Raw genomic sequence first — 22,352 nt, 5'->3', positions numbered from 1 at the left:
TTTAGAGTTGGTCAGTGGTCAGGTACAGGAGGGGCTAAACACGAGTCACACAGGACTCAGCAGGTCGTAACCAATGACATAGGTAGAACTAAGAATGATGTTCTGGGGCACAGTCGTTAGCATTGCTGCCTTACAGCACCAGAGAGCTGGGTTCAATTCCAGCCTTGGGTCGCTGTCTGTGTGGAGTTTGCACGTTTTTCCCATACCTGCGTGAGTTTTCTCCAGATGATGTATAAGTTAGGTGAATTGGCTACGCTAAATTACTCCTTAATGTCAGGGGGATTTGCAGACTAAATACTGGGGGGTAGGGGAGCTCGATGGACTGAATGGTTTCCTCCTTCACTGTTGGGATTCTATGATTCTATGCTGAGAGAGCTTGAGGAGTAAGGGTTTAAATTAAAGCACAGAACCTCAAAAATAATAATTGCTGGATTGTTATCTAAGCCACCCACCAATTGGCACAGGGTGAAGCAGATTAGAGAATTAACTGCATGGCTGAAAGCATGCTGTGGGGAGAAGTGTTTTGATTTATCAGGCACAGACAGTTGTACTCAGGAAAGAGTTCCAGTGGGCTGAGCTCATCTTAAACCAGGCTAGGATCATTGTCCTGATGAATCATACAACTAAGACTGTTAATCATTAATTAATTAATGTTCCTTGAGATGTTAAAATACTGTTCTAATCATAAGTAAATCCTAACAAAACTATTTTTAATAATTAAATTTCTGCATTATTTGTGCAATATTTTCACAGATGTCCTTAATTAACTTCAACAAATCCTTGCCATTAGTGTTCTGTCTCATTTTTTCATACATGTATTCTATATGTAATACATTTCATGAGCAGCTTCAGGCTAGCTTCGTAATTATTGTTAAAAAGACTCACTAACCTGCAAAAAGAATACATACTTTATCCAACATAATTAATGGAACTTGACAACAGTTTGCTTCACCATGTGCTTTTAGTGTGAATGATCTTAATTCATAGGATTCATTGCTTTGCTCATTCTCTCTGCAGATTGTATTCATGTTGGTCCCTAGGAATGTTCTTCTGTATAGAAGATTGCTTTTTATAGCTTAAGCAGTGGGTGTGAATCACTTCAGCCTATCATGCTTTGCGACTATTAAGAAATCAGGTATTGCTTCCCATGAGAAACATGACACAAGTTGCTCAACAGCCAAGGATATTTAACTGACTCTACATGGTACTGAGGGTAGCATTTCAATATCAGTTTTAACTGCATCTGAATGCAATAAAAGCTAGTCATACATAAACATACATTTCTTTCCAATTAGTCCAACAGTGGTATCTGAATTCCATTTTATAAAGAATAAACAGGACAAATTCAGCAAAATGTGAAGCAGATCATAATGTTGAATTATTTTGGGTGTGGGTGGCTTGAGACAGAAGACGGAGCATTCAGCCAGCCTAAAAACTGAGTGGCAGAATGTACAATTGACACACTTAAGAAGTGAACAACCTATTCTGAGGTTGAGGTTAAAGTCTAACACGAGACATTACATGCAATTTAATGTCCTTGAGGCAAATGTATTGTCATTTTAATGGTCCTTTCTGATCAAATTGGCAAATATTTTAGTTTTGGAACCTCTATTATTCTATCATACTGAAACCACCATGCAAATCCATTGACATGGATAACTTGAATTGTGCATTGTGAATGCCACCTTCAGATACCTATGAACAAGTGTCTTCGACAACAGTAACGTTCACGCTGACACGAAATCCTCATGTACAAGGCAGTCTCCTCCCAATACTTCTATATGGCTCAGAAAATTGAATTATGTATAGACATCACCTCAAGGCCATGGAGAGGTAACATGAATGCTGTCTGAGATGCATTCTCTACATCAGCTGGGAAGAACAAGTGTACTAACAACAGTATCCTTGGAAGAGCCAAGAGCACCAGCATCAGGTCCACAATCACCCGAAACCAATTTCACTGGGCTGGCCATATACTTAGGATACTAGAGTCCCGACTGCCAAAGTAAATCTTCCTCACCCAGCTCAAGGAAGGTTCCCGAACAAGAAGACAAAGAAAGTGCTTCAGATGCATCATGAAGGCTTACTTTAAGATATGCAATGTAGCCTTTGCTCAGAAGTGACCTACTTGGAGGAACCTCTTGATTGAAGAAACGCAATTCTTCGAGGATACTTGTAGCAAGGACGACAGAAACCATTGTTTTGAGAACTATTAAAACAAGTAGGTTAGTTTCGAACAGGGACCACAGTGTACCTTATATAAACAAAAGGCATCATAATGTGCCTCACTTATATATCATGCGAAGATATTGTCTGTATAGACACATATGTAACTGCTAGTTGTAAAATTTGGACAAATATTGTGGATTTAAAATGTAGTTTTAAATGTTTTGTCAACTTCGGCCAAAAACAACTTACCTTAAAGCATAATTGGAAAAAGCAGAATCAGGCAGGCCACATTCTCTGGGAACAAGAAGGTACAGAAACATTATCAATGAAAGGCCTTGTAGCTGGAAGTTATCAATATTATAAATAAATAGAAGGATTCAGTTTCTTGTTGCAATGCAGAGATGTATTCAGCTTCCACTGATAAGGGGATACTAGCAAATACAGAGAGTGACTCCTTTCTCATTCCTATAGCTTTCAGATGGTCAAGGTGAACCATGAACCTACTGGATATGCATAAGGTTAGTAGGCAATGCGGGGACAGACTTCTGGGCCTGACTGACCAGTGAGTTCCTAATTCTGTTAGGGGGACAGAATGCTATTGGCCAAAGTAGATACTATGTATTAATATAATTGGATCATCCAGTTTGGGTGACAGATTGGGCGCGAGGAATGAATCTTTGAAAATGTACATCTGTTTTGCCCGTGTGATGTAAGGCCAGAGCGAAGTTGGAAACCTCTCTCTCTTTCTCTCTCCCCCAATATGTATTAGTCAAATAAAGAATGTCTTTAACTTCATACTGTCTTTCGTAAGTCATTGTGTTAGCTGAGATTGGCTGAATGCAAGACGTCCCAGAGGGAAGCCCCCAGAAAATCCCCTAACAACACCCGACAGCAAGAGGAGTCCTGGAAAAGGTGTCTGAAAAAGGAATACCAGTGATCTAGGGTCCAAGGACTGAACCCACTTCCTGGAAATACCTGCTGTCAAAGATACGGCTCCAGGATCAGGCTGATCAGCCACACAAGGACACACAGAACCCATGACCAGTGATATGGAGTTTTTTAGGTGGACAACCATTAGCGAATAATCACCAACAAAATCTTCTGGTCCTGCCAATTTGCATGGAAGTTTCAGTGATTTACCAACCGCACTGCAGGAGAGCCCACAATATGTGCAGGGAAGCTGGAAAATTCCAGCCTAAACGTTAACTGGTAACATATAAATATGATGATACATGTAGGATATCACCCAAGTTACAAGCTAACTCCATGTTTGCTTCTATTATCTAGGTCTCTAACCAGACCACTGTTATCTAATGTTATATATCCCTTTGTATCACACTGTGGGTGGCACTGTTTCCCAGACCTGCATTAACCCCTTCTTTGCCAGATACACTTACACTGCATGGACAAATCAGAACAACTGGTGAAGTTTGAGTGGGTGAATCTGTTCATTGAATCAGCAGATAGGTTAAGGGAAGGTAAGATAAAGTGGACAAGCCAACTTCTGTCATAAGGAAAAAAAAGAATGTGTTTAAAAAACGTTACCTTGAAAAGACTTGCTTAGTACTGAATAATGTTTCATGTGCTCAAGAAGCTTGTTAAAAGACATTCTACATTACAGCTATTATATAAATCAGAACAATCGCTTGTTTTTGTCTTGAATGTTTCTCAGCATTTCAAGTTTGCAACAAAGTTTCTTAATATTAGATCTGAGGTGTTGTTCAGATGCAGAACGTGAGATCAAGGGAAGTACAGTCCTAAACAATGGCCAGGTTTTATCATACTAAGCCTACACATCTGGTTCATGCTGTCAGCTGGGTTGTGGATTATTTTAGAAGCTCCCTCATCCACATTAATCACCTAGAGACATCTTCTAAGAAAATCTGAGTTCTGTGGTCAGGTGGTTGGCATAACATTATTTCTAAGGTCCCATGTCGTTGTTATTCTGCCTGACGGCTAATGTATCATTTGTTTTGTGGAATGAAATTATGCCTATTGTGGTAGAGAGGACCCCTCAGAAAAGAAACCAGAAAGCAACAAATGATCTGTTATCTCATCACTTCAGCTTCTGTCTCCTTTTTGTCTCTTTTTAATACCATTCTAATTTATATCCCTCCTATTTCTCAGTGGTTTTATTCTGCTTTCCTTTTACGTAACCAGACAGGCTTGAACCTATGACCTCTCTTCTCTCAATTTTATCTATGCATGATATCTTTCCCTGCCCATTACTTTTTAAGATAAAATAAAACTCTAAAATCAAAGGACGGTGAAAGAAAAATAGATTTTAGCAAACACTGGGAAAAGTGGAAAATCCAGAAAATGACAAACAAGCTGAAATCCAGGAAAAATACGTCAGAGAAGGTATTCTTGAACAAAATGAGAAGAACTGTTCCAAAGATATCAGCTGATCTATAATTATAATAGTGTAGAAATTCTGTCTGTATTTTCTGATTTATTGGCGGATGGAGATTGGTCCACATGCCTCACTTTCTGACCACCAAATTCCAGCTTCGTAAGCCTCCTCTTGGTTATATCATCCATCTGGCTATATCATTCACCAGTCTTGCTTACGGAGCTTTTGGGCCAGGACCCCTGCTGCTGTCCAGCCTTTGGAGTGGCGGCAGGGGCGGTGCAGCGGCATTGAACAGGACAGTGTTTTATGTATAAGGACACCAGTCTTCATCGGTGTCTTTCTCAGCGAAAGACTTTATTGAACTGAATAGAACTGGCAGTCTACAATCAGCTTGTCTCACGTGTATGTAGCAAGTCACCTTTGTGAGATTTTCAATACCCAAAAAAAAGGGGTGGCACGGCAGAGGGGCTGAGATGACATGAGAGGAGTGGAATGGGAATGGGGGCGATAGAATAGGAATGAAAGAGATGAGATGGGTCTGAGAGGGAAAGTATGGGAAGGAATGACACGAAATGGAACTTTAAAGTACTTTTGTGCTAAGGATACTAATGTTTTCCAAGTCTTTGCTAGTGACAAATATTCAATGAAGTATCAAAACAGATGAGTTTAAATGGTCCTGTCTGTGGAATACTTGATGAGTTCCTGCAGTGAATCTTGTAGATGGTACACACTGCTGCCACTGTGAATTGGTGGTGGAGACAGTGAGAATATTTATGGATGGGGTGCCAAACAAGTGGACTGCTTTGTCCTGGATAGTGTCAAGCTTATTGAGTTATATTGGAGTTGCACTCATCCAGACAGGCGGAGATCATTACACTGCTGATTTGTGCCTTGGATAGGCTTTGGGGATTCACGAGGTGACTTACTTGCCGCAGGATTCCCAGCCTTTAGCCTGCTGTTGCAAAAACAATATTTATATGACAAGCCCAGTTCAATTTCTGGTAAATGGTAACATCCACAGGAAGTTGATAGTGAGAGCTTCAGTGATGATAATGCTATTGCGTACCAAATGGTGATTGTTAGATTCTCTCTTGTTGGAGCTGGTCACTGCGTGGTACTTGTGTGGCACAAGTGTAACTTGCATCTTGTCAGCCCTAGCCTGAATACTGTCCAAGTCTTGCTGCATTTCAACATGGACTGCTTGAATATCTGAGGAGTTGTGAATTGGGCTAAACATTGCATAATCATCAGTGAACATCACACAGGTCATGTGACCCATTCTTAAAGCAATGATGCAACCACTTAAACATGAAACACAGGAATAAAAGTGTTCTGGATATTATGATAAGTTTAGCTAACATTCAGATAGTACGAATGTTGTTTGTTACAAAAAAACTGTTAGAACATTAGGAAGTATTGATCTTGACAGGTTATCGAATCCCAGTCATACGAATTGTAACACTGTTACATTGTTACATTGGACACTGCAATTATATTTAAAGGTGCTGGCAGTGGCTTGCTGGAAGCACTCCTGATTCAGAGTTAGAAGGTCCTGAAATTACGACCCATTCCAGAAACATGAACACAAAATCTAAGCTAATGCGCTGGCCTTACGGTGAAGTCACGGCTATTGATGAAGCAGTTAAAGATGGTTGGGCTTAGGACATCTATCCCATCTGGATAGTGGACTCAGAATAGCAATTGGCCTGAGAAAGTCAAGGTACGTAACAATAATTGGAAATATGCAGGATAAAAGTTAATGTACTAAAATTAGAATAAACATGTGCCATTTTTAACCTTTCTTGTGTGCATGAACTATGGACAGAGCAAAACCTAAACAGGTCAGGTTACATTTTCTTCTGAATCCTTAAAATCCAGACCTGTGCCTATAGTTATTGCTGCTTTAAAGCTTTTACTTGCAAGCTATTTTATTAATAATTTAATTTATAATTATATATGATTAAAATTCATAGCTTTTCAGAAATCTTAGTGTAATGTCCCAACTCTGGAAGGAGTCGTGGCTTTTAACAAAAATAAAATGATATGGTTTGCACAAGTAGACTCAAAGGAACACACAGCATGTTTATCGAAAGAGATGTCCTCTGCACAGAACGGAAAATGAAACAAAGGCAGAAGCCTGTAAAACACCCCAATGACCGTGTGATCAAATCATGTGACCCATTCTTAAGGCAATCATGCAACCACTTAAATATATAACACTTGAAGTAAAGCTAACATTCAAATTATATGAATGCTGTTTGTTGCAAGGAACCGTCAGAACATTTGAAAGTATTGACTTTGGCTATTGACTCGCAGTCATACTAATTGCAACATTGTTGAATGCACATTGCAATTACACTCTAAGGTGCTGGCTGTGGCTTGCTGGATGCACTCCTGACTCAGAGTTAGAAGGTCATGAGTTCATGACCCATTCCAGAAACCTGAGCACAAATTCTAAGCTCATGCTTGCTGCGGTGCAGTACCGAAGGAGTCCATATTTTGGATGGGCCTCATCTATACACTTAGGTGCATGTAAAAGATCCCATAGTATTATCTTAAATAAGAACACTAAAGTTCTCCTTGGTAACTTGGCCAATATCCCTCTTTCAACATACAACACTAAAATGGACTGACTGGTCATTATCACATTGCTATGGCAATTTGTTGTGCGCAAACCAGCTTCTGACATTATTTTCGACATTACGGCAGCGACCACACAGCAAAAGTACTTCATTAGTTGAAAAGTGCTTTTGTGAGTCCCAAAGTAGTGAAAGGCTGTATGTAAATGCAAGTCTTACTTTTAATGCAACGTAAATAGGGTGTTGTAGATATACATATCAGCCAGATGTCAATTTTGGAGTTAAGAGGAATGTGATCCCTTGCAGGCAGTCATCTCGCTGCTCTTTATTTCAGTCAGTTCATCTCTCCAATCCCACTTGACCTCAGTGTTAAGGTGAAGCTCAGACTGCGTTGTGCCACAGCTTAATTTTATATTGAGAATGCACCGTCAGATGGGATTGGGGACATGATGGTGCTTTGTGCCGCATTGCATAGAATCTGCATCCGATGCAGGTTCATTTCAAACAGGTACAAGGCCCCATTCTAAAAGCGCTCGGGAATTTTGACAGCTTTGCTGCAATGTTTAGCAGTGGATTTGTGATTTATTTTTAACGTTGAGAGAAACATCCTCTCCCATCCACCTCGCTTGACATCAAGTAACTAGGACTTTTGTTTCAATGTAATGCCTATGGACAGACAGTTATCTCGGTTGACAGTCTTCTGGTTTTCAAAAGAAAGCCAACAAATAAATCCATCATGGAAGTGACATTTGGAAATGATTTGAGCATCTACTAATTATTTCCCTATGCTAGGATTTTTGTCAAGAATAATTTGACAAAGTCCCAAATCCAGCATTTAATTGTTATTTTTCCAGGATTATCTGACATGTCAGATTAGTTTTATTTAATTCAATGTGAAATAATCCATCTGAGAAAAATTCAGCCCGACAAGCAACCAGGATTTTTTTTTCCTTTGTTAATACAATAAGAGGATTAATCAAACTCAGAATAACAAGTGCGGCAACTTGAATGTGGCCCTGCAACTCAAAACGATAACACAGATTGTACAAAATAATACAACAGACTGACAGTAAATTCTGATCCATGAGCAAAACCAAAGAAAGTAAAAATGTTTGCAGGGGTAGAGTGCGAACAGCGTAGAACTGAATCTCCCACCGCAACACAAGGGGCACAGTCACTCCACCCGAAGCTTGCTGTGATCTGGCACCAGTCCAGCTCATTATTTTTGAGTTTCAAGAGAGATTTCAATCTCCAATTCAAGTTAAATGTAATACACAGAGCAGTCCTCCAATCTTCAGCTCTCATCATGTGGTCTTTGTTTTTTAACCATCGCGTCGGCGGAGTGAAAATCGGCATTAAACGATTTATTTTTCACAGTCTGCATTATCTATTTCTTTCAAATCAGTTTTCATTGAGTGTGCTTAGTGAACTGAATAAGTTGGAAGTTTGCTTAAACTTCTATTTGCAATAACATTTTATTCCATTCAGAATAAGATTCAAATGAGAACCAAGCTTTTATCCAACTTCTGCTTAATTTTCTAGTATCTAGCTTTTCTGGCATTAATAATTTTTAACATCTACATGCAGAAAACAAACTTTTAAATGAATGTTTTCCACAATTTGATTTCTTCAGATGACTCAATATTTTATTCACAGGTAATGTTACAACAAATACAAGAGATAAGATATCAGGAGGATTACATGGTCCCTGCTCAACAGTATCAGGACATTGGACATTTTTTGGACATTTTGTGCATATTTGTAGTGCACAGTGCACAGGAGGGCACTTATCAGAGAATCATAGAATCTACAGTGCAGAAGGAGGCCATTTGGCCCATCAAGCCTGCACCATCAATCCCACCCAGGTCCTACCCCAATAAGCCCATGTATTCACCCTGCTAATCTCCCTTCCATGGTGCCCGGGGCAATTTAGCATGGCCAACCAACCTAACCCGCACATCTTTGGACTGTGGGAGGAAGCTGGAGCTCCTGGAGGAAACCCACGCAGACATGGGGAGAACATACAAACACCACATACGGGCAGTGACCCAAGGCCGGAATCAAACTTCGGTCCCTGGCATTGTGAGGCAGCAGTGCTAACCACTGTGCCACCCACTTGATGAAATGGTTTAAAGTCTCCCAGATTTTGACTTGAGCAATTCATGCAGAGCTGCATTGGCCAGAGCATAGGCAGCCTCCCGGGCAGCAGGGACCCAAAAAGGAGGAGGAAGAGACAGTGAGGGCCCAGTCTCTGAGACTTAAACAACAATCAATAGCACAGTCTCTGGCAACTTTCAGTTAGCATTCTCCGGGGTACCACCAGCATCGCTTTGAGACACACAAGTCAGTTGTACTGCAACAAATGGACAAGCGCTTTCTTTATCTTACCAGTAAACATTATTTTGTATTCCACACATGCAAGTGATCCATTAAATGATCTCACCCACATAATGGCCTCTGCATACAGACACTGCTACAGGGTTTTCCCCTTGTAGCAGATGGTAAGATAGAGGCAGGCTGCTCACTCAGGCCTTTCTGGATCAGAGATGACCATTGCAGCTGTCCTCAGCATGTGGTGATGGGGATGGGTTGCAACTCCAAAGGCTGTTGCACCCACAGCATTGTGGGAACAGCCTCTGTCACGGGGCTTGACAACTCTGATGCTTTGCCCACGGAAGAGGTCAAGAACGCAGAGGATGATGACCTGAGGAGTGACTCCCTCAACAACATTTCCTGTTACCTCAGTCCTTCCATAGTGTCCTGGATCATTGGAGGGGATAACCTGCTGGGGCAAAAGCTGGCATCCACTCCATGCCTGTGCCATTTGCGCCACTGACTGGTTGATGCTGCTGAGTGGGTGCAACCACTGTACATCTGTGTGCTGTTCAATCAGCCACAAGTTTCTCCATTCTCATAGTGGAGCTCATGTGTTCAAAGCATGGAATCATTGTGGAGCAGGAGATGGACGGAGTGCTCTATTCTCCTCCCATGACTCTGGAGTGCTTCAGGTAAGTCGAGCATCTCATTTCTCAAGAAAGGCTCCACTAGATAACCTGCCCTCGTGATACTTGCCTTTATTAAACGAGGCATTGAATATAAGAGCAGGGAGATTATGATGGGGCTACATAAAATGCTCGTTAGACTGCAGCTAGAGTACTGTATGCAGTTCTGGTCACCAGAAGGATGTGATTGCACTAGAGAGGGTGCAGAGGAGATGCACCGGGATGTTGCCTGAGTTGGAGCATTTCAGCTATGAAGAGAGGCTGGACAGGCTGGGGTTGCTCTCCTTTAAGCAGAGAAGGCTGAGGGGAGGCCTGACTGAGGTATTCAAAATTATGAAGGACATAGTAAGGGTAGATTGGAAGAAACTTTTACCCTTAGTAGGGAGATCAATAATCAGGGGTGGCCATGGATTTAAGAGCTGAGGCAAGAAATTTAGAGGGGATTTGAGGAAAAACGTCTTCACCCAGAAGACTGTGGTTGTGAAGTTCACCGTTTATGGTGGTAGAGGCAGGAACCCTCACAACATTTAAGAAGCATTTAGATGAGCACATCAAATGCCACAGCATACAAGCCTATGGCCCAAGTGCAGGAAAATGGGATTAGAATCAATTGGTGCTTGATAGCCAGGACAGACATGATGGGCTGAAGAGCCTCTTTTTGCACTGTAAAACTTTATAGGGGCAATCTTATCTTCTTGCTCCGCCAGTCGATGGGCAAAGTGAGCTGGTAAGGTCACAAGAGAGTCAAAAAATTGGGTTTGCGCCCAACTTCTGGCTTCTCATGATCTTACTGGCACTGGATATCCTACACGATTAGCTACATGCCCGAAAGTTGGGCAAGCTGATTGTAATATTTAAATTCTATTTAATTGCGCAGAACAGAGAGATCTGCGCATGTACGCTGGCACCCTCTGCTGCAATCTGCTGGCTTTCAGTGAACTTAGGCTCCACCTCCTCCCTTTGGTAAACTGATCTTGCTTCATTTTTCTCCGCAGAATGAGGTATGATTCAATTTTTAACTCGCCAAAAAACATGGTGCTATTCTCTCCCATTTTCATGCTGCTTCAGTACTTAGAATTCTTTTGGTAAGATCTCCCCTCTATGACTCTATGCCTTTCTTATTAGCACTCTGGATTTTTGATGCCTGGGTCATATGTTACCTGCGTCTCCCTTGTCACTATCCCTGCTAGAACTAATCAGATCATGGAAACATTTTCCGATAGTACAAGCCTCCCATTCTGCTGCTGGCCTCATTCAGCAATGTCCTCTTGGTCTGTTCTTTGGGGCCTGCAGTGATCACTGGCAGGGAACAGAATGCTCCTACAAGCTGTGACAGCTTCCAGCATGAGCTGAAGTGACCCATCAAAAACGCTGGGGTCCCGATTCTGGCATCTGAAATCCCACCCAATATGGACTACCTCCAGCCCAGAACAAGGTGGCAAGGGATTATTTTCATCCAAAGAAGTAGATACTCAGATATAGCAACCGACTACCTCATTTCACCCTGTCACTGGATAACCCTTAAAAGGAGCACATAATGAAGATGAGAAAACATATGTCACATACTGACTAAGCAATGAATCTTGCTTCATGCTAATTAAAGTTGGGTTTGATATTGAAACATTTCCTGACAGATCTTTTAGTACCAAGAGGATGATCCGTTATTTAGCAAAGGCAGTGGCACATGTGATAATAGCTGCTGTGCATTGAACTTGAAGTGCTTTAGTCACTGCTGATTATATTGTTTGTTGTATCAGATAATCAATTGTCTGTTAATAGGATTGAGCTCCTTTCTGGCGATTGCCTCACTACAAACGTGATGCAAGTACGTACTGCATCGTACTGCTCTTCAGTCTTTAACTTTGGGTTCGGGGGCAGTGCCATCAGCTTTGGTCACACTATATACTCTTGGCTCCCGGCAACCACTCCTGCAGTCTTAACGACTCTTCACACTGTTGCCGGACAAAATGAATTAGAGAAGCTGCCAGGTCGCGTGCATTCATGTGTATAATTCCATTCCGTTGGTCACAGAGCAACTGCACATTCATGGGATGGTAGCCGTTTGCATTCGGGAATGAACTAACAATGGGTTCTTAGTGCACACAGTCCGTCAAACACACCTGCTCTCCAGGGCCCCCTGTCGCATGATAGGATACTCTTGTATGCTGTTGGCTGTTTTCCAAGAGGTAATGAATGCATTGTTTTGGTCTCGATCATTGTTGCAGTAGTGGCGTGCCTGATACAAACGTCCTTTGCAAGCTGCAAAGTTTGACAGATCTCCTGTGTTTGCCTGATGCATTGAATTTTAATGCAAGTCAGTTTCACACCCATTGACCAAACTGTCATTGTCTTGGAAGTTTTTCCCAAGCCCAGTCACAGGCATGTGCTTAATTCTGTTAGGACCTCATTTGGAATTTTATTTCTCTACATAAAATTCTCAAAGGGCTTGTCAGCACAGATGCTGAGAAAATGTTTCCCCTCATCAGGGAGGATAGAACTAGTGGTCCCATTCTCAGAATGAGTCAGATACTTTGGACTGAAAGAAGAGAAATTCCTTTCCTCAAATGGATGCAAATCTTTGGAATTCTCTATCTTCATGTGAATGCTCAGTCATTGAGTGTATTCAACTCAGGATATTAGCTGATTCTTGGATACTCAGGGATTCAGTGGACATGTGTTCAGTGCTGAGGTAGATGCTCACCCTTTATCTTATTGAATGATAGAGCAGCCTAGAGGGAATCAAATGACCTACCTTTCCCATCTCTTTTTTTTGTTAGTGTCACAAGTAGGTTTACATTAACACTGCAATGAAGATACTACGAAAATCCCCTACTTGTCACACTATGGCACCTCTTCGGATATACTGAGGGAAAATTTAGCATGGCCAGTGCACCTAACCAGTACATTGTTCCGACTATGGGGGAAACCAGAGCACCCAGAGGAATCCCACACAGACATGGGGAGAACACACAAACTCCGCACAGAAATAGACCCAATCTAGGGATCAAATTCGGGTCCCTGATGCTGTGAGGCAGCAGTGCTAACCATTGTGCCACCATATGTATGCGTTCTTGAGACCAGTGATATTCTAAGGATTGATCCAAATGTGTAATGTATCTGGCATGATTTCTGTGATTCCTCTCCACAATGTGCCCTTAGCTATGGCCATGCAAATCAGAACATTAGCACTATGACAGTGACAATGCAGTTCACTGAGAACAGGGATGATAGGCAAATGGGACTTAGTGCAAATTAGGAGAAGGCATTTTGGATGAGCTCATGTTCACAGAGAGTGCAAGGTGGGCGACCAACCAGGAGATCATTGGAATGGCAACAAAGACATGAGAGTATTTCAGCAACGGATGAGCTGAAGCAGGATGGAGATTGACTTTCCAAAGTACTTTATTAGCCAATGAAATATTTGTGAAATGCAGTTAATGTGTACATTTTGACAGATGCTGCAATCCATTTTGGCACAACAAGAGTTTGCAGACAGTAATTTTGGTGCTTTTGGCAGACTTAATTAAAGGAACAGTGCAACATATGAACAAGGTTCGGTCATTCAGCCCCTTTTGTCTGCTCGTGGTTAATCTAAACTCAACTCTTTTTATACAAAATACCACCTTTTTTCTGTCTCCCTCTAAAGAGGGAGATAGAATGCTGTGAAATGCAAGGTACTTGATGAAGAAAAAAGGGGAAGCAGCCGAACAAAAATGTTTATGCAAAAAGTGGTTATTTCCTGTTACAATATAGAAAATGGAAAAATCCTTTAGGCGTTTCAGGAGCATGGGGACAAGAGTAATCCATTCAGCTCCTTGAGTTGGTCCCACTATTATATCACTGCTGAGTTCTATCTCAAGTTACCAATTGTCCCATTAGTAAGACGCAGCATGGATTCATGAAGGGAAATTCAAATTTGCCTTTAATCAACATCTCTGACCTGTAGTGTTCCTGCTTGATCAATCTGATTGAAGAGTTGTTACTGAGTGGTGGAAAGTCTAAACAGGGAACTGTCAGCTGGAATATTTCATTTTATGTTGAATCAGGTACAGAAAGAGAAATTAAGGCATAGAAAGAAAAATATACCTTCAGAAAAAGGAGAGAGAAACAAAAAGACTTTTAAAATCTTTCAATTATTTCTAGTTTAAAATTAATAATTAAAAACTTGAAGGAATGGGACTTCATAAATACAAAAGTTAATTTTCAGCACCTGAGAAGTTGGAGGGCAGTAATTAAGACTTGCCGCACCACTAAAATAGATAAACATACTGGAATGGACCAGTCCTACTTTTTTTCTAGCAACTTTAGTTTGGAACTATGTGGCAAGTGGAATAACCTTACACCCAGTTTGTCATAATTGAATGTGTAAGATATGGTTTTTTCACAGTTTCCAGAGGTGCCGGGCATCTCAGACTGTAATTTACTATCTAATGTGTTTATCTTTCCATGTTTGGTCACCAGAAATTGCTTTGCGGTTTTGAAAAATAAAAGAAGATAAACATTGCTAGCATTATCATTATTATTATAGCAAACTCTGGGAGAGAATAGGGCCCCTTAAAGATCAATGAGATCATCTATGTGCGGTGCCACCGGAGATGGGTGAAATCCTAAACAAATATTTCTCATTACTACTTACCATGGAAAAAGACATGGAAGCTAGGGAACTTAGGGAAGTAAATAGAGATGCCTTGAAAAACATCCACATTACAGAAGAGAAGGTGTTGGAGGTCTTAAAGCGCATAAAGCACATAAAAATTAGGAGCAGGATTGGGCCATCTGGCCTCTCAAGGTTGCTCTGCCATTCAATAAAATCATGCCTGATCTTTTCGTTGTCTCAGCTCCACTTACCTGCCCACTCACCATAACCCTTAATTCCTTTATTGTTCAAAAATCCATCTATCTTTGCCTTGAAAACATTCAACGAGGTAGCCTCAACTGCTTCATTGGGCACGGAATTCCACAGATTCACAACCCTTTGTGTGAAAAAATTCCTCCTCAACTCAGCCCTAAATCTAATCCCCCTTATTTTGAGGTTATGCCTCCTAATTCTAGTTTCACCCGCCAGTGGGAACAACCTCCCTGCTTCTATCTTATCTATGATCTTCATAATTTTATATGTTTCAAGGTAGATAAATACCTGGGTCCTGATCATGTGTCTCTCATGCTATTATGGGAAGCTAGGGAAGAAATTGTGGGACCCCTAGCAGAGATACTTGCGTCATCGACAGACATGGGTAAGGTGCCGGAAGACTGGAGGGAGACAAATGCTGTGCTATTATTTAACAAAGGCAGCAGGAAAAGCCAGGGAATTACAGATTAGTGAGTCTAACGTCAGTGGTGGGTAAGTTGCTGAAGGGGATTCTGAGAGACAGGATCTACATGCATTTGGATACGCAAGGACTGATTAAGGATAATCAGCATGGCTTGTGCATAGGAAATCATGTCTTTCAAATTTGATAGAATTTTTTGAAAGGGTGACCAAGAAAATAGATGAGGCCAGTGCAGTAGACATTGTTTCCACGGACTTTAACAAAACCTTCAACAAGGTATCGTATGGTAGACTGGTCAGTAATGTTAGATCACATGGGATCCGGGCCAAACTAGCCAGTTGGATACAAAATTGGCTTGCTGGTAGGAGATAGAGGATGGTGGTAGAGGATTGTTTTTCAGACTAGAGGCTTGTGACCAGTGGTGTGCCACAGAGATCATTGCTGGGCCCACTGTTGTTTGTAATTTATATAAACGATTTGGAGGAGAATATAGGAGGCATGGTTAGTGAGTTTACAGATGACACCAAAATTGGTGGTGTAATAGACAGTGAAGAAGGTTATCTGAGTCTACAACAGGATCTTGATCAACTGGGCCAGTGGGCCAAGGCATGGCCGATGGAGTTTAATTCTGATAAAGTGAGATGTTGCATTTTGGTAAGACAAACCAGGGCAGGACTTATAAATTTAAACATAGGGTCCCAGGGAGTGTTGTCCAACAGAGACCTAGGAGTGCAGATACATAAGTCCTTGAAAGTGGCATCACAGGTAGACAGGGTGGTAAAGAAAGCATTTGGCGCACTTGCCTTCATTGGTTAGAGCATTGAGTACAGGAGTTGGGACATTATGTTACAACTAAACAAGACATTAGTAATGCCACATTTGGAGTAATGCATACAATTTTGGTCGCCCTGCTATAGGACAGATGTTATTAAACCGGAAAGAGGGCAAAAATGATTTGCAAGGATGTTACTGGGACTTTGAATTATAAGAGAGGCTGGGTAGGCTGGGACTTTTTTTTTCCCTTGGGTGTAGGACGATGTGAAGTTGACCTTATAGATGGGCATAAAATCATGAGAGGCATAGATAAGGTGAATAGCCATGGTCTTTTCCCTAGGGTAGGAGAATCCAAACTAGAGGATATAGGTTTAAGGTGAGAGGGGAAAGATTTAAAAGGGAGCTGAGGGGCAACTTTTCACACAAATGGTGGTCCATATATGGAATGAGTCGTCAGAAGAGGTGGTAGAGAAGGGTACAATTTCAACATTTAAAAGACATTTGGATAGGTATATTGGGTGGTAAAGGTTTAGAGGGATATGGGTCAAATGCAGGCAAGTGGGACTAGTTCAGTTTAGGAAACCTGGTCGGCATGGACAAGTTGGGCCGAAGGGCCTGTTTCTGTGCTGTATATCTCTCTGACTGTATATGCATTGACTGCTTGAACTTTCTGCTCTACCTGGTATATGTGAGAATTAAACTTTCCCACTTCAGCAACATTGGGAATGATGTTAACCAGTTTTGCTGGGTTGGAAACCCAGGGGAATGGGTGAACGCTAGCATTACAGCCCACCCAATAAAGCTTTTCACTGTCATCAATCAAGAGTAAAATACAGAGGGAGGTCAATCCAGCATTGCACTCAAACCCATTTATTTTCCAATGGTCAGGTTAGGTAGAAATTACTCCCATTATTCCGAGGCGGTTATCTGATTTCTCACAATTCAGTGAGTAATTCCCTGTTTTTCTCCAAGAGATTGCATCTACCCTTCAGGGGAATCAGAGCTTCAACAATAAACAAAAAATAGCATCTCCAACATTGCAGCATCCCAGGTACTGTTGAACTGCCTTCCCACATGATGTGATGTCTTTCTGACTCAGGGTCAGGTACAATGTTCCATTCTGATAAAATGTCACATCGACCAACTTCGACCACACAAACTTCATTACTAGTATGTCTAAAATGGCACCAGAGTGTCATGGATGAACCAATTCTTTTTAAATAGCATTTAGATTGCCAAAACATGTCATTGAAATTAATTTTAAAACTTCTGATCATGGTTGAAAACCACTGACTTTCTTGCTTTATTGTAACATTGTAGCATATTTTTGGAGTCTAACTGGGTCTTTTTCTTCTTACCTTCTTTAGGTTCGTATTGTGCTGCGAACCTGAGCAAGTGCCTCACCAGCCCCTGCAAGAATAATGCAACATGCGAACAACTTTCTGAAAGCTATATTTGCCATTGTCCAGAGGCACCAATAGCGTACACAGGGAAGAACTGCGAGGAACTATATGATGCTTGCGCTTCATATCCCTGTCCACCAAATACGACATGCAACAGTGTTTTAGGCACAGTCAACTTCTCTTGCGTCTGTCCTCCTGGCACCAATTGTGAAATTTACATCAACAAGTGTGCCAACATCTCCTGCCTAAATGGTGCCACTTGCTTCGATGATGCTACTGGCTCCCGCTGCGTTTGCCCACCAGGTTACACAGGCGCCAACTGCGAAACCAACGTAAATGAATGCACATCGAATCCATGTGAAAATGGAGCTGTGTGCAAGGATAAGGTTGATGGATTTTCATGTTTCTGTGTGCCTGGCTATCAAGGCAGACGGTGTGAGATTGAAGTAGATGAATGTGCATCAGAACCCTGCAAGAACGATGCTAGGTGCATGAACGAAATCGACAAGTATTTCTGTGCCTGCCCACCTGGTCTGACAGGTAAAAAACATACTTCCTGACAGTCTGACAATTGATTGGTAAACTTTCTCCAAGGAATTCTGCAATTATCAGCCCAAAAATTCAAATCAGAAACATAAACATTCATTTTCAGTTCTTGTTTTTAAGTCATAGAACTTGTTTTTGTTGAATTATACAGCAACGGGACTATCAGTGCTTGTTCTTCGCAAGAGCTACCCAGTTAGTCACATTACCCTGCTCCTCCATCATAACTTTACCAACTTGTCAGTCTTAAGTGTAAATCAAATTATCTTTTCAAAGTCGCTGCTCAATCTGCTTTTTACCTTCGCTTGAGATAGTGGGTGGGATTTTCCAGCCATTCCCACCAGCAGGGTTGTCTGGTCATGTCGACAGCAAGATTCTGCTGCTGGTTCCCAGATGGTGGACTATGTGAACAACAGGAACCCCGGTTGACAGCGGCAGGACTGGGAGATCCCACTGTCGACAATAAAATGCCGCGAGGGAGGGGGCAAAAATCCCACTTAGTGAAATCCAGATCTAGCACAGTATCTATAAATCAATTATTAAGCCATATATTTTATAGATATAAAATTATAAAAGTCAGCACATTTATTCCAGAAATACCAGCCTTCATTAGTTAATAATTTTAAATGTAGGCATCAAGTTTTTTTAAAATGATCAATGCCAAGTTCAGACAGGCAATATAGTTGCAAATTGTGCAAACTAATTGCTGGCTCTCTTTCGAATTCTTTTCATTGGCATCTCTCATACAATCCAAACAGGCAACTAGGCAGAATAATGGGCAGGGCAGTCTTTTGCTTTTCAACAAGTAGAGACTGAAAATACACTGGTAGAAATTTAAAGGCATAAGTAAAATTTAAAAATAATGATAACGGATCTGCGGAAACCAAATTGCTTTGACCTTTAAACTCACCAAGTAATTCACAATGGCCATGTCCTGTTCTTGATCATTCCAGCAATGTATGTCATTACTTGTGCGTTGTTTTTCATGTTGTCAACATTATTGGTGAGGAGCCACATTCAAAAAGGGCACGAGTCTACAAAAAGAGAGACACAAAAATCTATTCCCATTAGCTGATGTTACAAGGGTTAGAAAACACAGATTTAAGGTTTTGGGCACGAGATGAGTTTTTTTTACACAGTCATTGTTAATGACCTGGAACTCACTGCTGACAAAGATGACAGAAGCAGAATGATTCCAACAGGAAATTGGTCATCACTTGAGGTAAATAAACATATTTAAAAATGAATTTGCTTGCAGGGCTATGGGGATAGAGTGGGGGAGTGGGACTAACTAGATCATTCTACACAGAAAGATGGCATGAACTCGGTGGGCCAAATAACTTCCTTTTACCAAAAGGTTCTATGATTCTGATTGTGGCTACAATCTTGTAGGCCGACTCCTATCGTTGGTGGGGGGGGGGGGGGGGGGGGGGGGGTACCTCCCCATTCATCACCCCGCACAAGAAAAAGCTAACAGGAATAATAATATGTAGGGAAAAAAAAGAAAAATGCCCAGGAGACAAGACAACAACAAACCCAAATATAAGGGCAAGGCATCATGAGGGCAGTAAGGGTTGAATGTGAGCTGAAAGTAAAGTGGCAGAGCACGAAGGAAAGGGGACATGTCCTCTCTCTGTCTGACCCCAAAATCCTATCGTTAGTTTTATAGTTTCTACACTGAGACAAAAGGATCACTTTATCCAGCACTGTCTTATCAATAAATATTACAAAGATGAGAAATATCCAGGAAGAATTAATTAGGATCTACAAGTCTACTCAAATACAACATTTTTTCTACTGTAAAAAGGTACTATATAAATGAAAATTGTTCTAGTCATGTACAATTTGGCCAATCGGAACTCTGCTATTTACAAACACAGAAGCTGGACCTTAAAATTAAAGATAAAGCAATTAAATATAAAACAAAAAGCAGGATAAATCCAACTCAGTCAATTACCACCTCATCAGTCTACTCTTGGTTGTCAGCTAAGTGATGGAAAGGTCATCGATGCCACTGTCATGCAGCACTGACTCAGCAATAACCAGCTTACTGATGCTCAGCTTGGTTCTGACAGGCCGATTTGGTTCCTGTACTCATTACAGCCTTGGTCCAAATAGGGACAAAACAGGTCAACTGAAGAGGTGAGGTGAGAGTGACTTCCCAGACATCAAGGTAGCATTTGACTGGCATCAAGGAGCTTGAGCAAAACTGGAGTCAGTGAGAATCGGGGGGAAAACTGGTTGGAGTCATTCATGACACAAAGGAAAATGACTTTGGTTGTTGGAGCTCAACCATCTCAGTCTCAAGACTCTGTAGGAGTTTCTCTGGAATGTCCTAGCCCCACCATTAATGTCCTTCCTTCATCAATGTCCTTCCTTCTATCATAAGGTCAGAAGTGCAATGTGTGTTGGTGACTACACAATGTTAGGTACCATTCACAAATCCTCAAATATTAAAGTCCATGCCTAAATGTAGCAAGACCTGGACAACTTCCAGCAAGTTGCATTCATGCTATACAAATTGCAGACAAGAACTGTCTTCAAAAAGATGGATTTTAGCCATCTCATTTTGACATTGAATGGCATTACCATCAATGAATTTCCCTTATATCAACATCCTGTGGGGTTACCAATGATCAGAAACTGAACTGGGCTATTTAAATACTGTGGCTACAAGAGCAGGTCAGAGGTTGGAAATTCCTGACCTCCCAAAGCCTGTCCACAAGACACAAGTCAAGAGTGCATTGGAATAATCTCTACTTGCCTGGATGAGTGCAACTACAACAACACACAAAACAGCATTCAGGACAAAGCAGTCGATTGTTACGTGTTCTCAGACTTTTGTATCTTTTTCCTAATAGAAGAAGGTGGAAGAAAGAATTTCCGGGGTGCACGGGGTCCTTGATTATGCTGGTTAGTTTTCCGAGGCAGCAGGAAGTGTGAAGTGTAGACAGTGTCAACGCATGGGAGATTGGTTTGAGTGATGGACTGGGCTTCGCTCATGACCTTTGTTAACAGCTCTCATGGGCCTTCTAATCAGGCTGGACCACAGCTCTTCAAACTGGCCAGATGAAGCACTGCAATAGCTGGAACTATTCTTGGCACATTTGAAAAGGTAATTCCTGGGCGTCCCAAGGACAGGAGAGGGGTGATCGCAGAGTTGGGACGTAGGCCAGGAGGCAGGGGATCTTAAAGCCCCAATGTCCTGGGAGAAAGGGTGGGTACCCAAAACTTCAAAGGGGCTTTCAGAGTAAGGCAACCCACATCTTCCCACCTAAGATGGGGGAAGTTTACATGTCATTTTCCCATCCTAACTGCACCCGACAGCCTAAAAATTAAGGCTAGGAGGGATAAATGGAAACTTAAGATCTTTAATAGGTGAATGGGTTGGGGGCGTTCCTGTCAAGGTCCTACCTGGTGAAATAATTGCATGTAGATTTGGGTAGGTTTCTGGGGGGGAATCAAGTTCATGAGAATGATCCAAGAAATGAAAAGCCTGATGTATGAGGAGCATCTAACAACTCCAAGTCTATACTCAATGGAGTTTTGAAGAATGAGGGGGGAATCTCATCATTCCTTACAGAATACTGAAAGGCCTGGATAGAGTAGACGTGAGAAAGATGTTTCCATTAGTAGGAGAGACTAGGATCCGAGGGCACAGCCTTAGAGTAAAGGGACGACCCTTTAGAACCGAGATGAGGAAGAATTTCTTCAGCCAGAGGGTGGTGAATCTATGGAATTCATTGCCATAGAGGGCTGTGGAGGCCCACAGTGAGTGTATTGAAAGCAGAGATAAATAGGTTCTTGATTGGTGAAGAGATCAAAGGTTATGGGGAAAAAGCAGGAGAATGGGATTGAGAAACTTGTTAGCCATGATTGAATATCAGAGCAGATTTGATGGACCAAATAGCCTAATTCTGCTCCAATATCTTATGGTCTAATGCCATCCATTCAATTCTACTTCTCCCTAGCCTCAGAACCTGCCTCAGGGGAAGTGTAAAATTCTGACCTTGGTATATATTTGGCATTATTTCCATGAAGCCATGACTGACTTTTTCCCCGTTTATTGTTAGAACGTGTTAAACAAACACAAAAATAAATTACAGATATTTTCTCATAACTGCACCTAACCTATCAGTAGGTTTTAATAATCATTGCACCTTCTGTCTCATGGTGAGGTAGCCTGTTTTTAGGCTGCTCCTTTTCATTCAAACTGGCCCTTTGCAGAGAACACGAAAAACTGCAGTTTGCGCAGTCAT

The 22,352-nt window shown here is 41.5% G+C and overlaps 1 protein-coding gene across 3 annotated transcripts in view; it reads left to right on the top strand.

Annotated features, from left to right (window-relative positions):
- crb1 (crumbs cell polarity complex component 1) overlaps positions 1–22,352 on the top strand; it is a 143,564-nt gene that overhangs the window by 21,110 nt on the left and 100,102 nt on the right. For all 3 annotated transcript variants that reach the window (XM_080195848.1, XM_080195847.1, XM_080195849.1), the window contains exon 2: positions 17,515–18,090. In XM_080195848.1, coding sequence (XP_080051974.1) covers positions 17,515–18,090 — 576 coding nt within the window. The remainder of the gene's footprint in view (positions 1–17,514; positions 18,091–22,352) is intronic.

This window comes from Carcharhinus amblyrhynchos, chromosome 9 (assembly GCF_965287045.1).
Source record: "Carcharhinus amblyrhynchos chromosome 9, sCarAmb.v2.hapA, whole genome shotgun sequence".
NCBI classification, from domain to species: Eukaryota; Metazoa; Chordata; class Chondrichthyes; order Carcharhiniformes; family Carcharhinidae; genus Carcharhinus; species Carcharhinus amblyrhynchos.
Note: the sequence above shows the minus strand (reverse complement) of the source record. Positions and strands in the feature narration are given on the sequence as shown.